Here is a 19,017-nt window from a genome sequence, read left to right on the forward strand (position 1 = left end):
CTTTATATCCATCCAGGATACGGAGGTGAGAAACCATCAGAGCCAGTCCAGCTATGTCTAAGAACATGAAATTTGGCTAAATTATCTGAAGTCTTAAGTTTTCATGAGACCACCTAAGTCAACCCCTGGTTGACTACTGAACACTCCCAGAAATGGGACATAAACTTTTAGAATTATAACCTGCAGTTGGTGGCTTTTCACAGTTCTGTGTTCAGTGTTTGATGTAAAGGACTGAGATGTTACAAAAAATTAATTGGAAGAAAAAGGAGTGATGTAATGGAAAATGTGCCTTATTTGGGGAATCTAAGGGCTGCATTTTTACTAATGCAAGTGGGAAAGTAAAAATGTGTAAATTGATGTGCAGAATGTGCAGACAAGTTTACTTCCATTCACTACAAGTAAAATTGCTACTGCTTCCCTTGTTTGGAAAGGATTAATTGACTAAATGACAATGCAACCGTTTTACTAATTAAGATATATCCATTTTGCCTGAAAAAGCCTGTCCTATTAGCAAGGTTAATAAACACTGACTCACTCTTCAGCTTTTCTCCCTCTTATTACATAAATTAGCACTAACCTCTAAATCAAATAAAAGGTACATTTTAAAAATTAAGAAAATATTACTGTGGAAATGATCCATGAGCTTAAGTGCTCAGTAACAGGATTATTAATCTCACTTACTGTTCCATGATGAGAAAACCCATCAAGGTCTTTAAAATGTAAATTAATTATGTTTTATTAGAAGGCTGTGAGGAAAACAGCAATGTGTCTGATGTAAAGAAATGAGTGAAATTATATTCTCAGCTCATAAGAATATTTCATAAACTAAAGAAACCTTGTTACCTTTGAATTTGTAATGCAAGGTTCAGTTATTCCAAGGTCCAGTTGAAGGTTTTTTTATCATCTGGTCTTTTTTCTGCACAGGTTTTCTTCTGTCTATGCTCACACTGCATCCTTTGCCTTATTGAAACACCTCAAATGCTTCTCTCCAGCTGTTTAACCATGGAGAATTTTAGCTCTTGCTAAGCCCTCTCCTGCTTTTTCTGTTTAGTTGAAAACAGCAGGCAGGTTCATCATTTATTGGGGGATATGCACGGTGTCACTTCCTTAGGAGGCTGGATAAAGGTAGAGAATAAGGACTTCTCTGTGTGTAAGTGTGGGTAAATTTCTTTGCAAATGTTATTGTAAAGTGCTGCTTTGTAATCTGTGAGTGCATAAATTCTTATGGTTCCTTTAGAGACACCAAACAGCCCACATGAGGGATTCTATGATCTTTTAAAGTCATAGCTCTCACTGAGGAACCTAGGTTTTGTATAGAAGTCATTTTAAGGCAGAATTGGTTTAAAAGTTGGAGTTTTTCCTCTCTGTTTTCTGCTTCTCCTGTTGTCAGTCTGTGTGTGCACTGGGTACCAGCACTGGTTGCTTGGAATAAGTCCTTTTCTTCAAGCAAATGCAGCTTGATAAGACAGTTTTCTCAAAATATTTTTGTTGTTTTGGGATTTTTTTCCTGAAAAAAAGCCTTCAGAGAGGAATCTAAGCAGTGACCAATGCCTGCAACTATTTGGTCTGGTATGGGATCAGTTCTTCCAGCCTGAGCACCATCTTGGCATCCTCCAGCTCTGCCTGCTGCCAAAGTGTGGTCAGTGGTAGCAGCTTTGGTGTGGGGCCTGGAGAGCCATCAGGAGTACAGTGCTACAGCCACACAGTCCTTCTCTGGGCCTTGTGGTTTGTGATATTGTCAGTAGCAGGGTCTCTTGGGTTGCTCAGAAGGACCTCCTGTCATTCCCAGGAATGCAGTTCCATTCATATCACTCCCACAGACTGAAGGCCTTGGTCAGAATTGTCTTCTGACTCTTCATTTTCTCAAATAATGTATAATTTCTCCAAAGCTAGAGTTGGTCAGAAGTCTCCCATAAACATTGCTGTACTGAGCCATTCATTGGCTGTGTTCCTCTGTGTCCTCCAAGAAAGCTGAATTTGGCCAAAAAAGAAGCCAGGCACATCTGACAGGCTATCTTTACCACTTAACACCTGCAGAAGGTAATTGGTCGTGAGGGACCTACCAGATGATATCTGTATGACCACAGCAGGGACTTGAAAATTAAATCAAGCAGCTCCTGAAAAACTCCAGGTGATTTCAGAGCACCTGCAGGAAGTATTTTTCCAAAGCACTGGTACATCAGAAAACATCTTCTGATGAGTTTCTCACTTGTGCCAGGCAAGGTTCAATTCCAGCATGTTCATGTTTTACAATCCAAAGGTTACACTGTGTTTAAGTGAGTGAGAACTCTCCAAGGTGAAGAACAAAAACATGTCCTTCTGCCTTTAAAGAATTAAAGTTTCCAGTTCAGAACCCAAACCTATTTTTAGCTGAGCACATTTTTAAATGGTTTCAGTTTTTCCTTGTGTTTCTAAATACTTCAGTCAGTTTCTCTGAGTTTTTAATTGCACAAGAGACCAGATTAACAGTGCATTATTTTTAATCAGTTCTTTTTATTTGGCTTCAGAATTCTGAACCAAATTATCACCATTACCAGCTAATTACTGGTTTATAATAATTTCACAGTATGGAGTCTCCAGTAATCCAATATGCATTGCCTAGAAAACAACAATGCACTGTGTCACCTCAGGGAATTTGGCTGTATGTGTTACTGGCTGAATTTCAGAGCACCAGATGAAGAAACCAAGGCTTATTTCCCTTGAGTTTGGATTTGCATGATTACTTCTCTGTATGTTATCCTGAAAATGGACATCAAGTATCAAGAGAGAATTGCTTTCAAACAATTCTCTTTTTGCTTCCCTGCCTCTGAAGTACCTTTCCCTGCAGGCAGCATCACATTTCAACCTCCTTCCTACTTCTGGTGACATAGCAGGAACAGATGTCCCTGTGCAGGTACTGTCAGCAGTCACAGAGAGTTGTTTTCCATACTGGTACAGGAAAATCAGGATGCTGCAAAGTGTTGTTGAACTCTTGTCCACCACCAGAGGTAGTGACTGAAAATCTTCTGATTCCTTGTGTAGGGTACAGACCTGAGAATCTCAGATTTCTGAAGTTTGGTTCTTTCTGCTAATAACCCCTCTGTGTCAATGTGAGGAGTATTGCCATCCTCTGCTGGAGCACAGCATAATTTGCAGTAGCTGCTTAGTAACACTGTAGAGCAGCTGAAAGGGAACAAAGCTGCTGTGTCTGCTATGACAGCAAAATCCACCTTGGTCATTCACTTATCCCTTCTGCAAGCACCTGTCCAGCTGCCTGGATAAACCCTTCCTCTGTGGATCCTTCCTCCTGTAAAATGCTGAAAATCCTACTGATGAGTTGCCTTTCAAACTTGCCTCATAGTGCTGAGGTCCTAACCCAGCAAGGTTTTCCAGTCTGCAGCCTTCCCTTTTAATCTGTGCCGCTGGAAATAGTGGTTTATGGAACCAGTGCTGTTCCCAGTGCATCATCCAGCATTTTACTGTCACTCAAACTAGCATAGTCACATTCTTGCCTTGCTAAAAGCAGGTGATACAGAGGCTGTGAGCTTCTATTCATGACACTGATATTCACACACTTGCTGAGAGGAGTGCTCCAAGCTGCCTGAACAGTTCCAATCCTGGTAGCAACAAAGGCTTCAGTGCAGGCTGGTCATGAACATCCGTGTCCAAGAAGGCTCAGGGTGCTCACATTCAAATCAACCTTGGTTGAAACTAGCATGGGCAGCTTTTAGTGCTGCAGTCAGACCTCCCACTTTAGAAGAGACATGCTTGAAGACTCCTGCATTTTGGAGTGCAACTCTGGTTCTTCAGAATTAAAAGTTAACAGTGACTAATAACATACATAATGAGTGATCCTGATTACTCAATTAACCAGCAGGAAAAAAAGGAGATCTGAAAGAGCACCCCTGGGTATCACCATGAAGCTTCAGCTGATGCAAACTCATCCAGCCCTCTGGAGAACACACAGATTTTGTGTGTTGGTGTAGTTCACACTTAGGCAAAACTGCTGCCCAGATCTTAGCCAATGTGCTCAGTAATGCCAAACACAGACATTTAAAGACCAAGACAGATATCCAAAATGCTGGAATTATATTTAACCAATCTGTACTTCTTTCTCTTTTACTTCTGGTTTCTGAGCTTTCAGAAAAAAAATAACTTTCTAGTTTTCTTTGTTGGTTCTGCTCCAAGTATGTTTTAAAGCCTTTTCTGAAATTGTGAAAACTAAAACCTTGATTTAATTTATATTAAAAGATTTATTGCTTAATCATCTGCAAACCAATTATTTATAACAACACCGGACGCTGTTACTGCTGATGTCCTAAAACTGGTGTTTCTCCTCTAGTATCAATAAAGATGAAACTTCAGCTGAGGACTGGCTTAGGATCAGATCCCATTTTTATGGAAATAAATGAGCCTCTGAAGAGCAACCATGTTTACATATATAGATTCTTTCTGTCTGTCAGTGTTGTTTGGGAATACTGGCTGTCATCCTCAGTGTTTTCTGGTCCAAAGAAGGTGCACTAAGGGAGTAGCAGCCCTGAAGGAAACTTCAGCAGAACATCTCTCTAAGAAATAAACTATAAACAGCAGGAGCTCTATTAACATTAAAACTGCTTTTCTGCCATTTCCTGTGGAGACTCTAACACTGTTGGTCACAAGTTCCTGGTCACATCTTGATCATTGTGGCTATTTCTAGTCATTATTGGATACATTATCCTGATGTATTATTTAGAATATTGTTTATACCAATAGACAGATAAAAGGAAAGTTAGCTTTGCAAAAGCCACATGCTGAAGCGTCTTCAGAAATTATGAGTTTCTCTTCTGATGTGCCTTGGCTGAAAACAAAGAGCATTGTATTACTGGCATCGATGCCATTTGCATTAGCCCTTTCACATTTGGATTTCTCACTGCATTAAATATTTGCCATGGACACAGTCCTGTATTTAAGGTGATAGATTGGAACTTGGTTCCTGAGGGATCAGTTCATCCTGCTAGGCTGGAGCTACACAGAAGGGGCCTGACAATAGCCTCCTTCCCTTGGAAAGCCTTTACTTTGTTCTGCTGTTAAATGCTGCTAAATGTTCTCTGCTAAATCTTGTGTGCTTAAGACAGCATCATATGCTGAGGGAGCAGATGGCAAAGAATTCAAGTCCTGTGTCCCTCTGATGCCCCTGGCAATGAAGCATCCAAATATCTTCATAGATCTGAGAGTAAGAGCTGTGCCAGAATGCAAACAAAGGGATCTTTAATCTCAGGCATTGCAGCCCTTGCTGATTGTGGACCGTCCTCCCTTCAGCCTCTCAGACCCCACAGGTTGTTTGTGCTTATTGCTCTGGAGTGTTCTAGACTCCCAAAAGGACAGAGGGGCATTACTAATTTATACTAATCACTCTAAAAATAACCAACAAGCTGTGGAAAATTATCAGGGAGGAGACAGTGGGAAAGCACAATGATCCTATCTGCTCCCCTGTAAATATAGCACATTACAGGGAAAATCTCCTTTTTAGCAAAACATGGTGACAGAATTTTGTAAGTACCCTGAAGGACATCAAAATTCCCTACTCTGTGTACTGCTGACATCTCACATGGGAGAGCTAAAACTATTCTTGTACTCTGAGGAAAGAAGTAGCAAATTACTGCTGTGCTTATGGTCATTATTTAAGTGAATGTCTGTTGCAGGAGTTGAAGATTGATGTACAATTGAATGGCACTGCTGAGGTGGAGTTTATGTACTAGATTAAAACAAATATTCAAGGTAGGGGGGATAGATAGTGGAAGAAATTGCTTCCCAAAAGGATGAAGTGAAAATAAAGACCACAGGAGTGGCCCACATGAAAAATATCTTCCCAAAGGGTCTCTTCATCAAAGCAGAATAATCCAAGTCTGATAAAATGCTCATAAAGAAAACCAAAAGGGAGCATCTGTGATGGAAAAAGGTGCCTGTGTTTGATCATTGGATTTTTTGGCTTTATGCAGAAGTTACTGGATGAGACTGTACCCATTGACCGTGCAAGAGGTTGTGACAGTCTCTTATCATTTAGACAAGGGAATATATACAAGTCTGTGCTTGTTAAACTATGCAAATGTGAGGTGATGTTTGCAATCTGATTTCAGGCCCCTGAAAATAAAGAAATCCAGACACAATGACACAGAGACAAAAATAGCTATTTACATGAGCTATTATTTGAACTCAGATCAACCTAAAGTCATTAATACATAGCTTAGCACTGGAAAGTCTTGCATATGTCCAGACTCTTGTTTGGTTTTGTAATTTTAACATTTGCCTGCCTCTTATCTTGTTCCCTTTGAGTATTTGTTGCACTTGCAATGTGTAACAGAAACAGTGTCATGAATACAAAGATTCCTTGGCTTGGAACACTCTTGGAAGGCCTACTTACAGGTAGTATACCTGAGGTAAATTCTTACACTGCCAACAGCAGGACAATCTTGGAGTCTCATAGAGAAGACCCTAATAATGTTTTAATTTTTATCACTCAATGTAACAGTGGAATTACCAGTCCTTTGATTTTACCCATGGTAGTCAGATCTCAGACAGCTTCTTGGACTGTCCTTCAGCCAGAAAGATTCTTTGTCACTTATAACACTTGCACCTCTGGATGCTTTAAGGAGTGTTACCTTTTACAAATACTCCCTAAAAGAGTCTTTTTCAAATACCTCCTTCCTGTGACTGACATGTGACATGCCAGTTTTGCATTTTCTTGCATTATCCTAAACACTGTCAGGGAGATATTTTGTATTTTGATAAAGTTTTTCTCTTTTATCTTTGTTTAAAATTATTATTATACTTCTGGGTTTCTTCTATGTGGAAAGCCTGACTGTCTCTCAGACCCATGCCTTCAAGATAACATACTTTCCACTGTTTATTTGGGGATTTAACTGTTTGTTTGAGGAATCCTTTAGTGTGTTTTATTTCATGAAATTAGCTGCAGCAGCTCAGCTCTAAACACATCCATAGTTATTCCTAATGAAAGCACCAATATCATCACCTTATTCACATCTCCAGGCAAGACTTCAATTCTCATTACAGGAAACAGATTCTAATACATGCAAAACCTGCAGCTGTTGACTTGAACAGATGTCTCACTGGCTTTTAGCAACCTCAGATTGGAGTTGTTCTGATTTATGTCCTGTTTCTGATTAGCACAGACTCTAAATATTTTGTGTGACCACTATTAAATGCTATGAGACGTCTATGAACTTAGAGACTCCATGGGTTGTAAAGTGTCTCCAGCCAGGCCCTGAGAATTTCTAGTTGACTTTAATATTTGGCTTGATTGATTTCATTAAAGGGCAGCAATTACATCAGAAAACTACTTGAAATAAGGCTGACTGTCTCTGAGCTATGTTTCTAATGCATTTTGAAATCTTTTAACTTAATGTATTTTAGTTTGTCTGCAGCTACTTGAGTAATGTAAGAGGGAACAGCTTGTTTCCTTTGGAATGGAGATACTATTTGTGAAATAGCCTTTCTAGGAGTGAGTCACTGATGGAAGGAGGAAGTTCATTTAATGTGCTCCCATAAAAACTGCAAAAAGAAAACTGAGTTTTCAGTTTGTCTGAAAGAAAATCAAGGGTTGATTTAGTCAGGCAGCAGTAAATATGGGCTCTTCAGCTGTCACATTAAATCAACTCTTTGCTTTTGTTATGATTTTGATAGCACTCAAAGTCAAAAATGATGTCTGGAGTGTCAAAGGTTTAACATCTCAAAGTGCTGAGCCAGAAACAAGTACTGCAGGAAGTACTTGGTCCAGTCACATGTAATTAATGTGAGGCACAGCCACCTGGGTGGAAGCAGGGGAGCTGGCAGCAAAGAGTGCACAGATTGCAAGTCCAGAGATGGACATCAGGTGCCCACCCTGAGCAGCTCTTTGCTGAGCATGGCCAGGGGCTGCTCTGGCTGTGAGCATGAGGTGGAGCCAGACTCCACTTCTGCCTGTGCACACCCCTGTGCCTCTGCATTGCCTGCACAGTGTGGAAAGGACACCCCAGGAGACACTTTTCACCCCAGAGAGCTCAGATCACAAGTCCTGCAGGACCTGCTATGGGAGCACAGGGAGCCTGTGGGCCAAGGTCAGGCTGGATTTCAGCTCCACTGATTGCAGTTGGTGGTGTCTGATCAGCACCATGGGGATCAGTCCTGTTGGGATTTGCTGACTTCAACTAATAATTGTCATGTAAGGTTTATTTTAGTCAATGTTAATTTTAGTCAATGTCAGAAGCTTCATCTAGGGTCTTTCTTATTAGACATGAACTCTTATTGGAGCCTGTTTTGTAGGCTACAAATTCATAGTCATGAATCCATTCAGAAAAAATGCCATCTCTTAGTTCTTCACTGTCCGGTCCTGACTGATTCATGACAACTTTCGTTCAGCAAAATGGAACTTTGGTGTCTTTCCTCCTTGGCCTTTTCAGCACATTCTGCCAGATTCAGGCCTGCCCTCCAGTGGATGAATTTTCTGCACTTTGGTCTGACTTGAATTCCCTGTAGGAAAAAATATTATTGAAAAAACCAATCAAAATCACACAGTGCTACGGGAAAAGCTGAACAGTTTTGAAGGAGATAATTAAATCTAGTGGGCCTTTGCCCTGCTCCTCTGAACAAAAGATTTTGTAGTAACAAACACATTAGAAACAAATGCAGTACTGGAAAAAAGGGTCTTCTAATCTAATTTCTAAGCTAATTTTCAGAAAAAAGAAAAGATGCAAAATACCTTGAACAGAGAGAAAGATTAGTGCTACTGTTGTGTTTCCAGTTTGAAATCAATTACAACTTTATTGGGTTTTATTTATAGTATATGAAACCCAAATTTTGTAGGAATTCTCTTGAGCAGAAGAGGAGGGGGTTTTATTATCATTATTTTTAAACAAAAAACTTAACCTTTCTCTTCTGTATCAACAAGATTTTCCATAGGCAACTAGTGGAGTCAAGCCTGTCAGTGAATGGAAACAGATTGGAAGGTGAGTTAAATAGCCTGGAGCTATGACACCTCTCAAAGATAAATAATTCAGTGAAAGACCACCAAACTCCCACAGAGAAACAAAGAGAAAATGCCTGTTTATTATCATAACTTTATGTTCTTCTAGCTGCAGAGAATTTACACTCTTTTCAAAAGTAAAATAGAGGCTGGAAGACTGAGTTTTCACTAAGGGAGAACACCAGGAAAGCAGCTCTATTTTTCTGATGTTCAGAAAACAGCAGACATACACTTTATGCTTTTTTTTTTTTTTCTTCCCCAAGATCTCTCCTGAAGTGCTGAGTAATCAGAATGATATTTTCCATATCTTTGGGAGCACTTCCGTTCACACCGTTACCATAAAAGTGCTGTTCTTGGAAAAGTAGATCACTCCCAGCCATGCACATTCCCGGTCTGTCTTCTTTTGGGCTATTCCTTCTGTGCCACCTAAAGCTGAAGGTTTAACAGATGACTCAGTTTCAAATCCAAAGGCAGCAGTCACATCCAAAGTTTGTCTTCAGTGATTTTCACTTGCACCCATCAAGATTTTTTTTTTTTTTGCCATAAATATTTGAAGCTTAAAACAAGCAGCTGTAGTGGAACAGTGATCTCCAGTGAGAAGTTTCTGCTGATGATTAATACAGTCGTGGTGATGTTGTCTCTGCTGCTGTCACCAATAAAATATCTCTGTAAATTTTAGCTGGATTCGGGACTGGTGACACATAAACAGATGCCGGGATCTCAGTCCTGGCCAGCAGAGGCCACTACAAGATCAGTACAGGATCCTGGAGGCCTTCAGCATGCTCACTGCTGAAGAGATAGTATCTGGGATGTGGATCAGGATTTTCCCAAAAAGAAGGAATTTTTGGGAGGTTTTTCAAACTTTCCAAGATTTTCAAAATAACCTTTGGGTGAATATTGCCTTTACTGCTGATTTGCTCTCTATGTAGGTTGGTACTTGCCAGCAATGAGCTGGAGCAGGTTCAGAGGGAAAAACTTTATAAAAAAGTTCCAAGATACTCTTTTACTTGTGCCCAGTGCTGTGGAGGACTCTGTAACTACACCGTGCAGTTTGGTACAGTCAGCTGAAAGGGCTAAACTCACTGAGCAGAAGCTCAGCAGAGCTGGGAGGTGCAGCCTCACAGAGGCGAGATGCTGTCATTGCTCTTCTGCAAGAAGCTGGCTCAAGGAGAGAGGCTTTGAGTGGATTCCCAGCCCTGATGTGCCATTGCAAACTGTGCCTGTGCTGTTCTTGGCAACCCACACTCCAGTGGGAAATGGCAGGCAGGATGTTCCTGTGTCAGGATCCATTACAGGGAAGGGATGTTGAGCAGGCAGAGCTGGGGACAGCATTCCTCACAGTGTCACATGCACTGCCCCTGTTGTCACTCTGTAGGTCTGGATGTGATCTGTGTCCCTTGCTGAGTCAAGCACAGACCACAGACATGGAGAATCCTCTGGCAAATCTGAGCTTTCAATGCACTTTGAAGGTGCTGTGATGTCTGACTCCTGCAGAAGACAGAAAGGAGCAGAAAGTGTCAGGTTTTACCTCTCTCCTTTCAGTCCGGGGAGAGAAAGTAGCAGATAATGTAACCATTACTTCTTCAAAGCCTGAGTGTAGAAAACACTAGTGGAAGAGGGATAGTGTTATTAGGTAAAGCACAGAATCATAAAATCTTTTCGATTGGAAAAGACCTCTAGGATCATCAAGTCCAATCAGTAACCCAGTGCTGCTGAGCCCACCACTAACCATGTCCCAAAGTGCCACTTCTACACTTCCTTTAAACTCCTCCAGGGATGGTGACTCAGCCTATTCCACTGGTTGAGAACCCTTCCAGTGAAGAAAATTTTCTTAAAATACAATTTAAAGCTCCCCTGGCACAACTTACCCTTTCTTCTCATCTCGTCACTTATTATAAGAGACAAATTGCTACAACCTCCTTTCAAGTAGCTGTGAAGAGCCATAAGATCCAGTTTATTGAGAAACACCTCTTCAAGTGGAAGGTGCCAACCAAACAAGATACACTTTCAATGTGTTTCATGAAGGCTGAGCACTCAAATTCCTTTAAGATATTTCTGTGAGCTCAGGCAAGTCCTTTAAGCACTTGATACATGGCAAGATCTAAATTGTATGGATTAGAGACTAAACTGTAGATTATTAATAAGATTGTTCTGGAAATTCATCATGCACTTGAAAGGCAATTTTTATAGCCTGATATTTATCAGTAGCCTGTACCAGCAACATCTTTCACTTAGCAGAATCAAGAAGGATTTAAAAGGATGGGAGGAAAATTTTTTTTCTTAGGGTTTTATTGCTTGCCTTTCATTAACTGAAAACAAAATCTATAAAATATTTTATCCTCCAAGAAATGTGTTGTGCAAATTTGAGACCAAAGACTTTGTATATTGTGATCACAAATCCTATGTGGGATCTCAGGACCTCAGTCCTGAGGACAGGAGGACTTCACCGGGGTGAATGGTGAAGGGATTAGTCAATTAGAGGGTGAGACACAGGGTTTAGGATTTATGTACAGGGGGGTTTAGAGAAGTAAGATGGAGGAATTGGGGTGTGTCCTGTCCTTCTTCTTCTTCTCCTCCATCTTCTTTGGTGATGGTGGCACTTTTGGATTGGTTATTACTGAAAGTGCACCGAGTAATAAGAATAAATGGTATTGGGGAAAAATGATAAATATTGTACACGTAACAATGGGTATAAAGATAGGTGCCTGCCCGGAGAGCGGCACAGTGTGCTCATGGCTGACTGCTGAGCAGATCTCTGTCGGGCTGAAAGAACATCTTTTAGATAAACAATTAATAAACATAAAAACCGAAAGAAGAACTGAAGCCTCTTCTCGTCCTTCGATACGCGGGCTGTCCCAAGGCCACTCCGGGCCTTTCCAGGCCCTTCAAACAGCCGAAAACCCGGCAATCCTATTGCAAAGCAGTTGTTCAAACAGAAAAATTTAATAAATTCATGTTATGACAATGGCAAAATTTAAACCAAACAGATTTAACAGGCTTTGCTTCTGAGATTGAAATACATAGTACAGAATAGTACTATGTATTAGTAATGTACTATATGTAATAGTACATTTCAATATGTATTGAAATACATAGTACAGTAATAGAAGTTGTACTTGGCAAAGACTTTAGAAAATAAACTGAATTGTCTTGGGCTCATTGCAGCCCTCTGATTCTTCTGTGTGTAAAATATAGTCTAATTTCAGCAAGATCTGACTTTTCTGGTGGGAATTTATTTTTCCTCAATCCAGATTATAAATGTTGTCACGTTCAGCAGGTGGCACCAGCTGCCCATGGCCAGTGCTGGCTCCAGGATGACACCAGGGTGTGCTCAAGTGCCTTGTGTGAAAATCTGAGTGGTGCCCAGAGCCAGGGAAGTGACAGCTCCACCTCAGCAGCACTGGATAATGCCCTCCTCACTGTAAGAGAAGTTTATTTTTTTCCTCTCTCTTATGCCATCATATCTTGTGTTTGTATTCTTTCACATTTTTGTGCCTCACCTCTGCAGTTACATAATTTGTGCATATACAAGGCACAGCTTTTCTCTGTAGGTGCACAGTTTGTGGTAATTGGGAGCAGGATGGCCAAGCCTCGTCCCCAATGGGCACAGCTGTGAGGAGCAGGTGAGCAGCACTGATAGCAGTGAGCCATGGAGTGCCCAGGGACACTGACCAACCACACAGGTGCAATCCATGAACATGAGGGTATAAAAGGTTGGACTGAAAAACAAAAAGAGTAGATGCTTGAAGTCTTCTGATGTAGTGTGACTCTGTATGGGTGAATGCTTAAAGCCTTCTAAAGCTGTGTGGTGATACTCTGTGTATTGTGGCCACCTCAACTGCAGCATGTGCTGCAGCACTAACCCTGCTGGCCAGTGCCAGGGCAGTGTGGGATTGCAGGAGGGGCAAGGCTGGGCAAGGGGCTGTGGGCCACACCACACCACACCACACTCTTACCTCCTTTGGTGGACACTCTGCATCCCCCTGCACAGCCCTTGCACTAATGACTCTGCTGTAAAAGAACAATGAATATGTGAAATAAATTGCTGTAACTGGCTTTGTTATCTTGCCAAAAGTCCCAGCTCTTCAGTGCTTCTCTACTGCTCACTGTACAAAAGCAGTGAGGAGCCATCAGCTGGGCAGACATGAGGCACAGTATGGGGAGTGAGCCCAGTGGAGCAGAGCCCTTAAAGCAAAGGTCATGTACTCCCAGACTGGTTTTGCACATATTCCTAATCAAAGACTTGCAGTCTTCTGCTTGTTATTATTTTTCACTGGAGAAGAGATCCATTAACTTTACCAGTCCAGACCATATTTATAGATAATACCAGTTAGTCCTAGATATGTAATTTTTATGACAATGTGATGATTCCCAAAACAGGACATATATACATAATTATTTGCATTACTAAATTACAAATGTCCAGCCAGAATAATATCCCTGGCTGAACAATGTAACCTAGACTCTGTTGAGTTGCCCAACTGATATTTAATTTCTGGACAGAAGCAGCCAGCTTACCCTGGAGAATTGAACTCCAAATTTGCCTGAGCACAGACAGCAGGAGTAGATACAAGGCCTTTGCCCTATGATGGGCAGGGTCTGGATTTAGCTTTGCTTGAAGGGATAAACAATGCATGGATGGAGAGTATGAAACCAGAGGAAGCTAAACAAAAATGCTTTGTAAAGTGACTGGGAGTGCTGAAGGGGCAATAGCTTTGCTCAGGCCTTGATACAGAAGTAATTCTGTTAATACAGAGAGTAAGGTTTTAGCCTTATGTAAGTGTTTTATATTTTGCTATGGAGGCACAAAAAAAGACATACTGCACGTCTAACACTTGTTAACACTAAAGAGGGAATCTCACAGTGGCCACAAACCCTGAAGCCACAAGAAAGTTACAAAGTCATCTTCAAGAAACCCTTTGATAGCTTGGTATGTGCTTCAGTTGATTCCTCAGGTTAGTTCCTTTGCATGTTCTCTGTAGTTAAAAAGCGTTGGCAGTTTTTCATAACTCCCCACCTTTAAAATGTGTTGCCTTAGTTACCATGGCCAGCTTGAGAGACAGCAAATTTAGTACTAATACATTTTCAAATCTCTGCAGTTCCTGTAAAAATCTCTGTCATAATCAGCTACACTTTTATCATAGTGTTAATAATAGTGTAGTGGTGATGCCTAATCAATTTAAATAAGGAGAGAAGATTGTCACAGGCCAGAACAATGGCCTTGGGTCATTACCTTAGTGACTGTCCAGTGAATATTAGGTAAAACAGCTTGTGGAGTTCCCCTGTAACTGGAAATAAGATTGGCTCAGTGTCTGGTGCTTGGAAGCAACTGCTGCAGTCAAGGTCATACTTTCCCCAGGAGGAAGTTGATAAGTCTTAAGTTGTCTTCTCGATTGGTGATTCAGTATTTCCTCTGGCACTTCAGAAAATCAGAGAAACACATTAGTATTTTAAAGGTTATTTTTAATAGGGTATTATCCATGATAAACAGAGTTAACAGTGGTCTCAAAGGCTGTTGATTTATCTTGGTCTCATCAGCACAGTATTTGGTTTGATAGCACCTCTGTGTGTAACCTGATGTGATAAAAGTTTACTCTTTTTCTTATAAAATTTTAAGTAGGGTGAGCTAAGGTTTGATGAGATTTTATATTACATGTGTAGTTGTTTAAAGTTCCTAAAACCCCTTTAATTACAGAAAGATACTTCTCAAGCTAAGGAGTTGGCAGTAAAGGAGCAAGCAGTGCCTGAGAAAGTGTGGCTGTTTGCAAGCTCAGGGTCTTAGGGGACAGTGGAGGAAGGAACTTGGACTTCTGCTTTCATGGAAGCATCTCCTTTTCTAAAGAGCAGCTGTGAGCTGTGCTGCAGGACTGGAAGTGCTCTGTCATTTGTACAGAGATAGTGCTTTTATTGTCCTTAAACCTCAGCCTAGGTTGTTGTGATAAGCTGTGTGAAGAATAAGAAACCAAAAACTATAGGTTTATTTATTTATTTATTAAATTTAGTTTATTAAATTAGCTGGTATGTAGTCCACTGCAGCCCCACTGTTTTTTCTGCTCAATAAACTGACACTTGTTGATGCTTCTAAACTGCATGGCTCTCTGAGTTTGAATAAATATCTCAAATTCAGTAAGAGTAATAATATGAAGGAGGAAAATACTGAATCTACCTTTTATAGCTTCTCCTAGTAGCAAAAGCAACCTTCCAAGTCTTCAAATCCCTGAGTCCACTTTTTCTTGGAAGCTTCTGTTTCTCTGAAAGATGGAGCTGAGTCTATCTTTGTGAAGCTTTATATGGCTGAAATGACTTAATGAATATGTTTGACAAAGCTTTAGATGACAGCGGGGAAAAATAAGCAACAAGTCAGCCTCAGTCCTTGGTCATAGGACAAAACCAGGTGGTTTTGTGCATATAGATTTATATCCTGATGCATGTAATTGTGCAAACTAACCACTGTGTGGTTTTTAATACATGGTATCAAGAGAGCAGGTTACTACTTCAGCTTCTGCCAATTTCTAGACTTTCCTTCACAGCTTTTCAAATAGAAATGCCCTCTGGGGTCAGCCCACTGGTCCACTTGCTCCCAGTGGTATTGCTGTTTAGGGGGGTCATGAGCCCAGGCATTTCCTGCAGTCCTTTCTCCCCAGCCTCCACAGCTGCTGTGTCTATGATGTTAGGGAATACATTGATGGGCCCTTTCCTTGAGAATGTACCTAATCCCTTTCTGAACCTATTGATACCATCTGCCTTGCAAGTTCTAGAGATTTACTGCCCACTGTGTACTGAAGTACTTCCTTAAGTGTGTTTTATAATGATTTATCTTTGCAACATCCCCAGGAAGAAGAGCATAGTCATCCTCATTTGACAGTAGGGAAAGATTAGGAGGGTTGTTTCAAAAGCACCTGTTAATAGATGTCTCATGCATGAGTTTCTCTAATGGGAGGCATTTAAGTTTTCAGATGCCTGAACTGATTTCTAGCCCAGAGCAGTCATGTGCAATGATTAACAAACAAATGAGGATCACTTGTGGTGTTGTTTGATTTATTGACTGACCCATAATTAAATACTAATTCCATAGCAAAGCAGAGACCAAACTTCATTCTCCCAGTCATGGTCAACTTCTTTTTCTTGGAGGTTTTTATCTGGCTCATCATTTGTTATCTTGTGCAGCCAGTATCAAAAAGGGGCCACAATAAAAGCTGGCATTATTCACTGATGTTCCAGACTTATCCACTGAACAAAGAGTGGCATTTGCCTGATCCAGGGGAAGCTGCAGTGGAAAACACAGTGTAGAACTGGACAATGACAGCCTGTCTGTTAAAGCATGTTTATAAAGGTATAGAATTAATATCACTAGGGTGGAAAGCATCTCAAAGAGTGTCTGAGAAAACATTTCTTACAAGGAATGGCTGAGGGAGCTGAGGGAGATTTAGGGGGGATCTAATTGCTCTCTACAATTACCTGACAGGAGGTTGTAGTGAGGTGGGGATCAGTCTCTTCTACTGTGCCTGCATTGGGAAGCCTAGAGTACAATGGCCTCAAGCTGAGGCAGGCGAGATTCAGATTAGGTGTCAGAAAAAGATTTTCCCTGTGGTCTGGAAGTGAGAGTGCTGGATTGATGGTTGGACTTGTTGATCTCAAAGGTCTCTTCCAACCTTGGTTCTGTGATTCAGTGATTCCATGATTATCAGTATTTCAGAATCTAAACTCCCACAACATCCCCATCAAAATCACAAGAGGACGAGAAGAAAGTGCCAAGGAAGAAGGCAAACAGAAGTGTCCAGAACCAACAGGTGGTGCCTGCCCCGCATGGTTGCACATCCAGCCGTGACCATGGGTCACAGGGTGTCCGCAGCGCCGCCGGAGAGCCGAGCGCCCCGGGCTGGCCGTGAGGGCGGGGCGGCGGCGGGGCCGGCCCAGGCGGGCGGGGGAGCCGCGGCGGCGGCGCGGGGGAGCGCACTCGGCAGGGGCCCCCCGGCTGCTCGGGCTGTGGCACACGACTCGGGCTGAGCCATGGCCCCGCGCCCCGCCGCGCTGCCGCGGCTGCTGCTCTGCTCCGCGGCGCGGGCGCTGCTGTGTCTCGGGCCCGTGTACCTGGCGGGGTACCTGGGGCTGAGCGGCAGCTGGCTGCTGCTGGCGCTGGCGCTCTGGCTCTGCTGGGGACTCAACCGGCGGGGGAAGCGCGACCGCCTGGCCGCCGCCTTCGCGCTGCTGGAGGATGAGCGGGAGGCGGTGTGCCGGGGCCTGGCAGCCCGGCACCTGCCCGCCTGGGTGAGTGAGTGAGGGGCGCGGAACCGGCGGCTCCGAGAGCGCGGTGTCCCGGAGCGAGCGGCCGAACGGGTGGCAGCGATGCCGAGCAGTAACGTCTTTGATTTTGAAGTCTTGCTCAGGAAAGCGAGGATTAAACTAGGAGTTGTTTAGCCCAGGAGATGTGCTGCTGTAAGTGGGTATGTAAAACAGACTGATGTATCGCCAGAGACACCTCCCTTTAAATACATGTTGTTGCATTGCAGGTATTTTGCTATTGAAGATACTTATTTTAGTATACTTTATACCTTTCTCATCCACTAGGTTTTCTCCCCTTTACTGTAAATTGAAAACAAACAAAAATATATAAAAAATATTTTTTCATCCTGCTAAAAACCCAAATATTTAATTTTAAGAGTCATTTCTGGACGATACGGAAGGCCAACCCCTGTTTGTTGTTCACATTTGTTTCTAGTCACTCTACATTTTAAAGTGAAGAAAGTAGAATTTCTGCCTGCATTTTATTCTGTGTCTTGGGTTATTTATTGGGCAGCTGTTGTTGGCTAATGGAAAGGATGATGAGATGTTTAGATCTTTTTTCTTTTATCGTAATTTACTTAGCATTTAAAAATCTGTCAGTGACTGGTAGGGAAATGCTTTTCTTGTAAAGGGTGTTGCATGGAGGCATTTATAGTCGGCAAACTTTTATATAGCCTACAGCACTTGGATCTCCTTAATTCTGTGGGAAATGAAGGCAGCTGGCAGTTCTGAGTGAGGCCAGGGTCTCCTGCCAGGGCTGGTGCAGCTCCCTGCACATGTTCCCTCCTGCCAGGCACAGAAGTCTGTCTCTCAATGAGGTTTTTGCTTGTTTGTATTGACAGAGCATAAAAAAAAACACCAATTCAGGGCCTTAATGAATGTGATGGTGTCAGCTCTTGCCCTGATGCTGTGAGAGCAGTGTTGTGTTTTATCCTCAAGTGCCCTGAATCATTGTAACCAGAAATTGAGCCTCTTAGTCACTGTTGAAAAATCAGGCTTGCCCCCACAGTGCACACAAATGCAAAAAGTTTCATTAGGTTTTGTGGCTGAAAGTTTCAGGCTTCATTAGTGTGGGAGCTGGTGGTCCATTATTGATTGCCCTGCACTGAGCCTTCCCAAGGCTGCACAGAGAGCACTCTGTGCCCCAGCCCAGGAGAGGTTTGGGCAAATGGGGAGGCTGCAGCAGAGGCCACTGGGATGGTCAGAGGCTGGAGCACCTGGGGTCTGACAATGCTGGGGCTGTTCAGCCTCCTTCAGGAGAAGGGAAGGTTTAAAGGGTCTCTCATTTCTATCTCCCACTGCCCAGCATGTGCTCATAGAGATGGTAGAGTCAGACTCTTTCCAGAGGTCTGATTTGTAAATTCTTGGCCCTTACTCCTGGAAGGCAGGATGTAGGACCTAATGATAAAGGGGCTGCACAGTGTGCTTTTAGTTTTATATGTATTGCCTCTTCCTTTCCTTTTGTGTTGGTAACTTTTGTTCATCAGTTGGGTGTTTGCTTCCACACTACTCTTGTCCTTGATGCTTTTTAACTCCCCAGTTTTCATTTTCCTTCCATCCCCATCCTCCGTTGGATCTACTCCTTCCATGTGCCTGTGTTGGAGACTGATTCTCACCTGATATCTATTCAGTTTATTCTCCGTGGTGTTGTCTTTTTTTATCTTTTGTTTTTGCCTTTCAGTGTTCATGGACCTTCAGTTGGGAGCTCAAAAACTCTCTGCTGAGTTCTTCTCTCCTGTCACACAGAGGTGGCAGTA

At 42.2% G+C, this 19,017-nt stretch overlaps 2 protein-coding genes across 5 annotated transcripts in view; both read left to right on the top strand.

Moving 5' to 3' along the window:
- CFAP221 (cilia and flagella associated protein 221) overlaps positions 1–8,885 on the top strand; it is a 55,010-nt gene extending 46,125 nt beyond the window's left edge. For all 3 annotated transcript variants that reach the window (XM_074547956.1, XM_074547954.1, XM_074547955.1), the window contains exon 27: positions 17–8,885. The gene's annotated coding sequence lies outside the window, so the exon portion shown is untranslated. The remainder of the gene's footprint in view (positions 1–16) is intronic.
- Positions 8,886–16,865: 7,980 nt separating this feature from the next.
- The window catches only part of ESYT3 (extended synaptotagmin 3), a 29,905-nt gene continuing 27,753 nt past the window's right edge, over positions 16,866–19,017 (top strand). The window contains exon 1 of one of the 2 annotated variants that reach the window (XM_005487936.4): positions 16,866–17,245. In XM_005487936.4, coding sequence (XP_005487993.3) covers positions 16,988–17,245 — 258 coding nt within the window. In that variant the 5' untranslated portion in view covers positions 16,866–16,987. Of the gene's footprint in view, positions 17,246–17,296; positions 17,422–19,017 lie in introns of those variants that run through there. The other variant, XM_026793991.2, reaches the window with a different exon arrangement.

This window comes from Zonotrichia albicollis, chromosome 10, assembly GCF_047830755.1.
Source record: "Zonotrichia albicollis isolate bZonAlb1 chromosome 10, bZonAlb1.hap1, whole genome shotgun sequence".
NCBI classification, from domain to species: domain Eukaryota; kingdom Metazoa; phylum Chordata; class Aves; order Passeriformes; family Passerellidae; genus Zonotrichia; species Zonotrichia albicollis.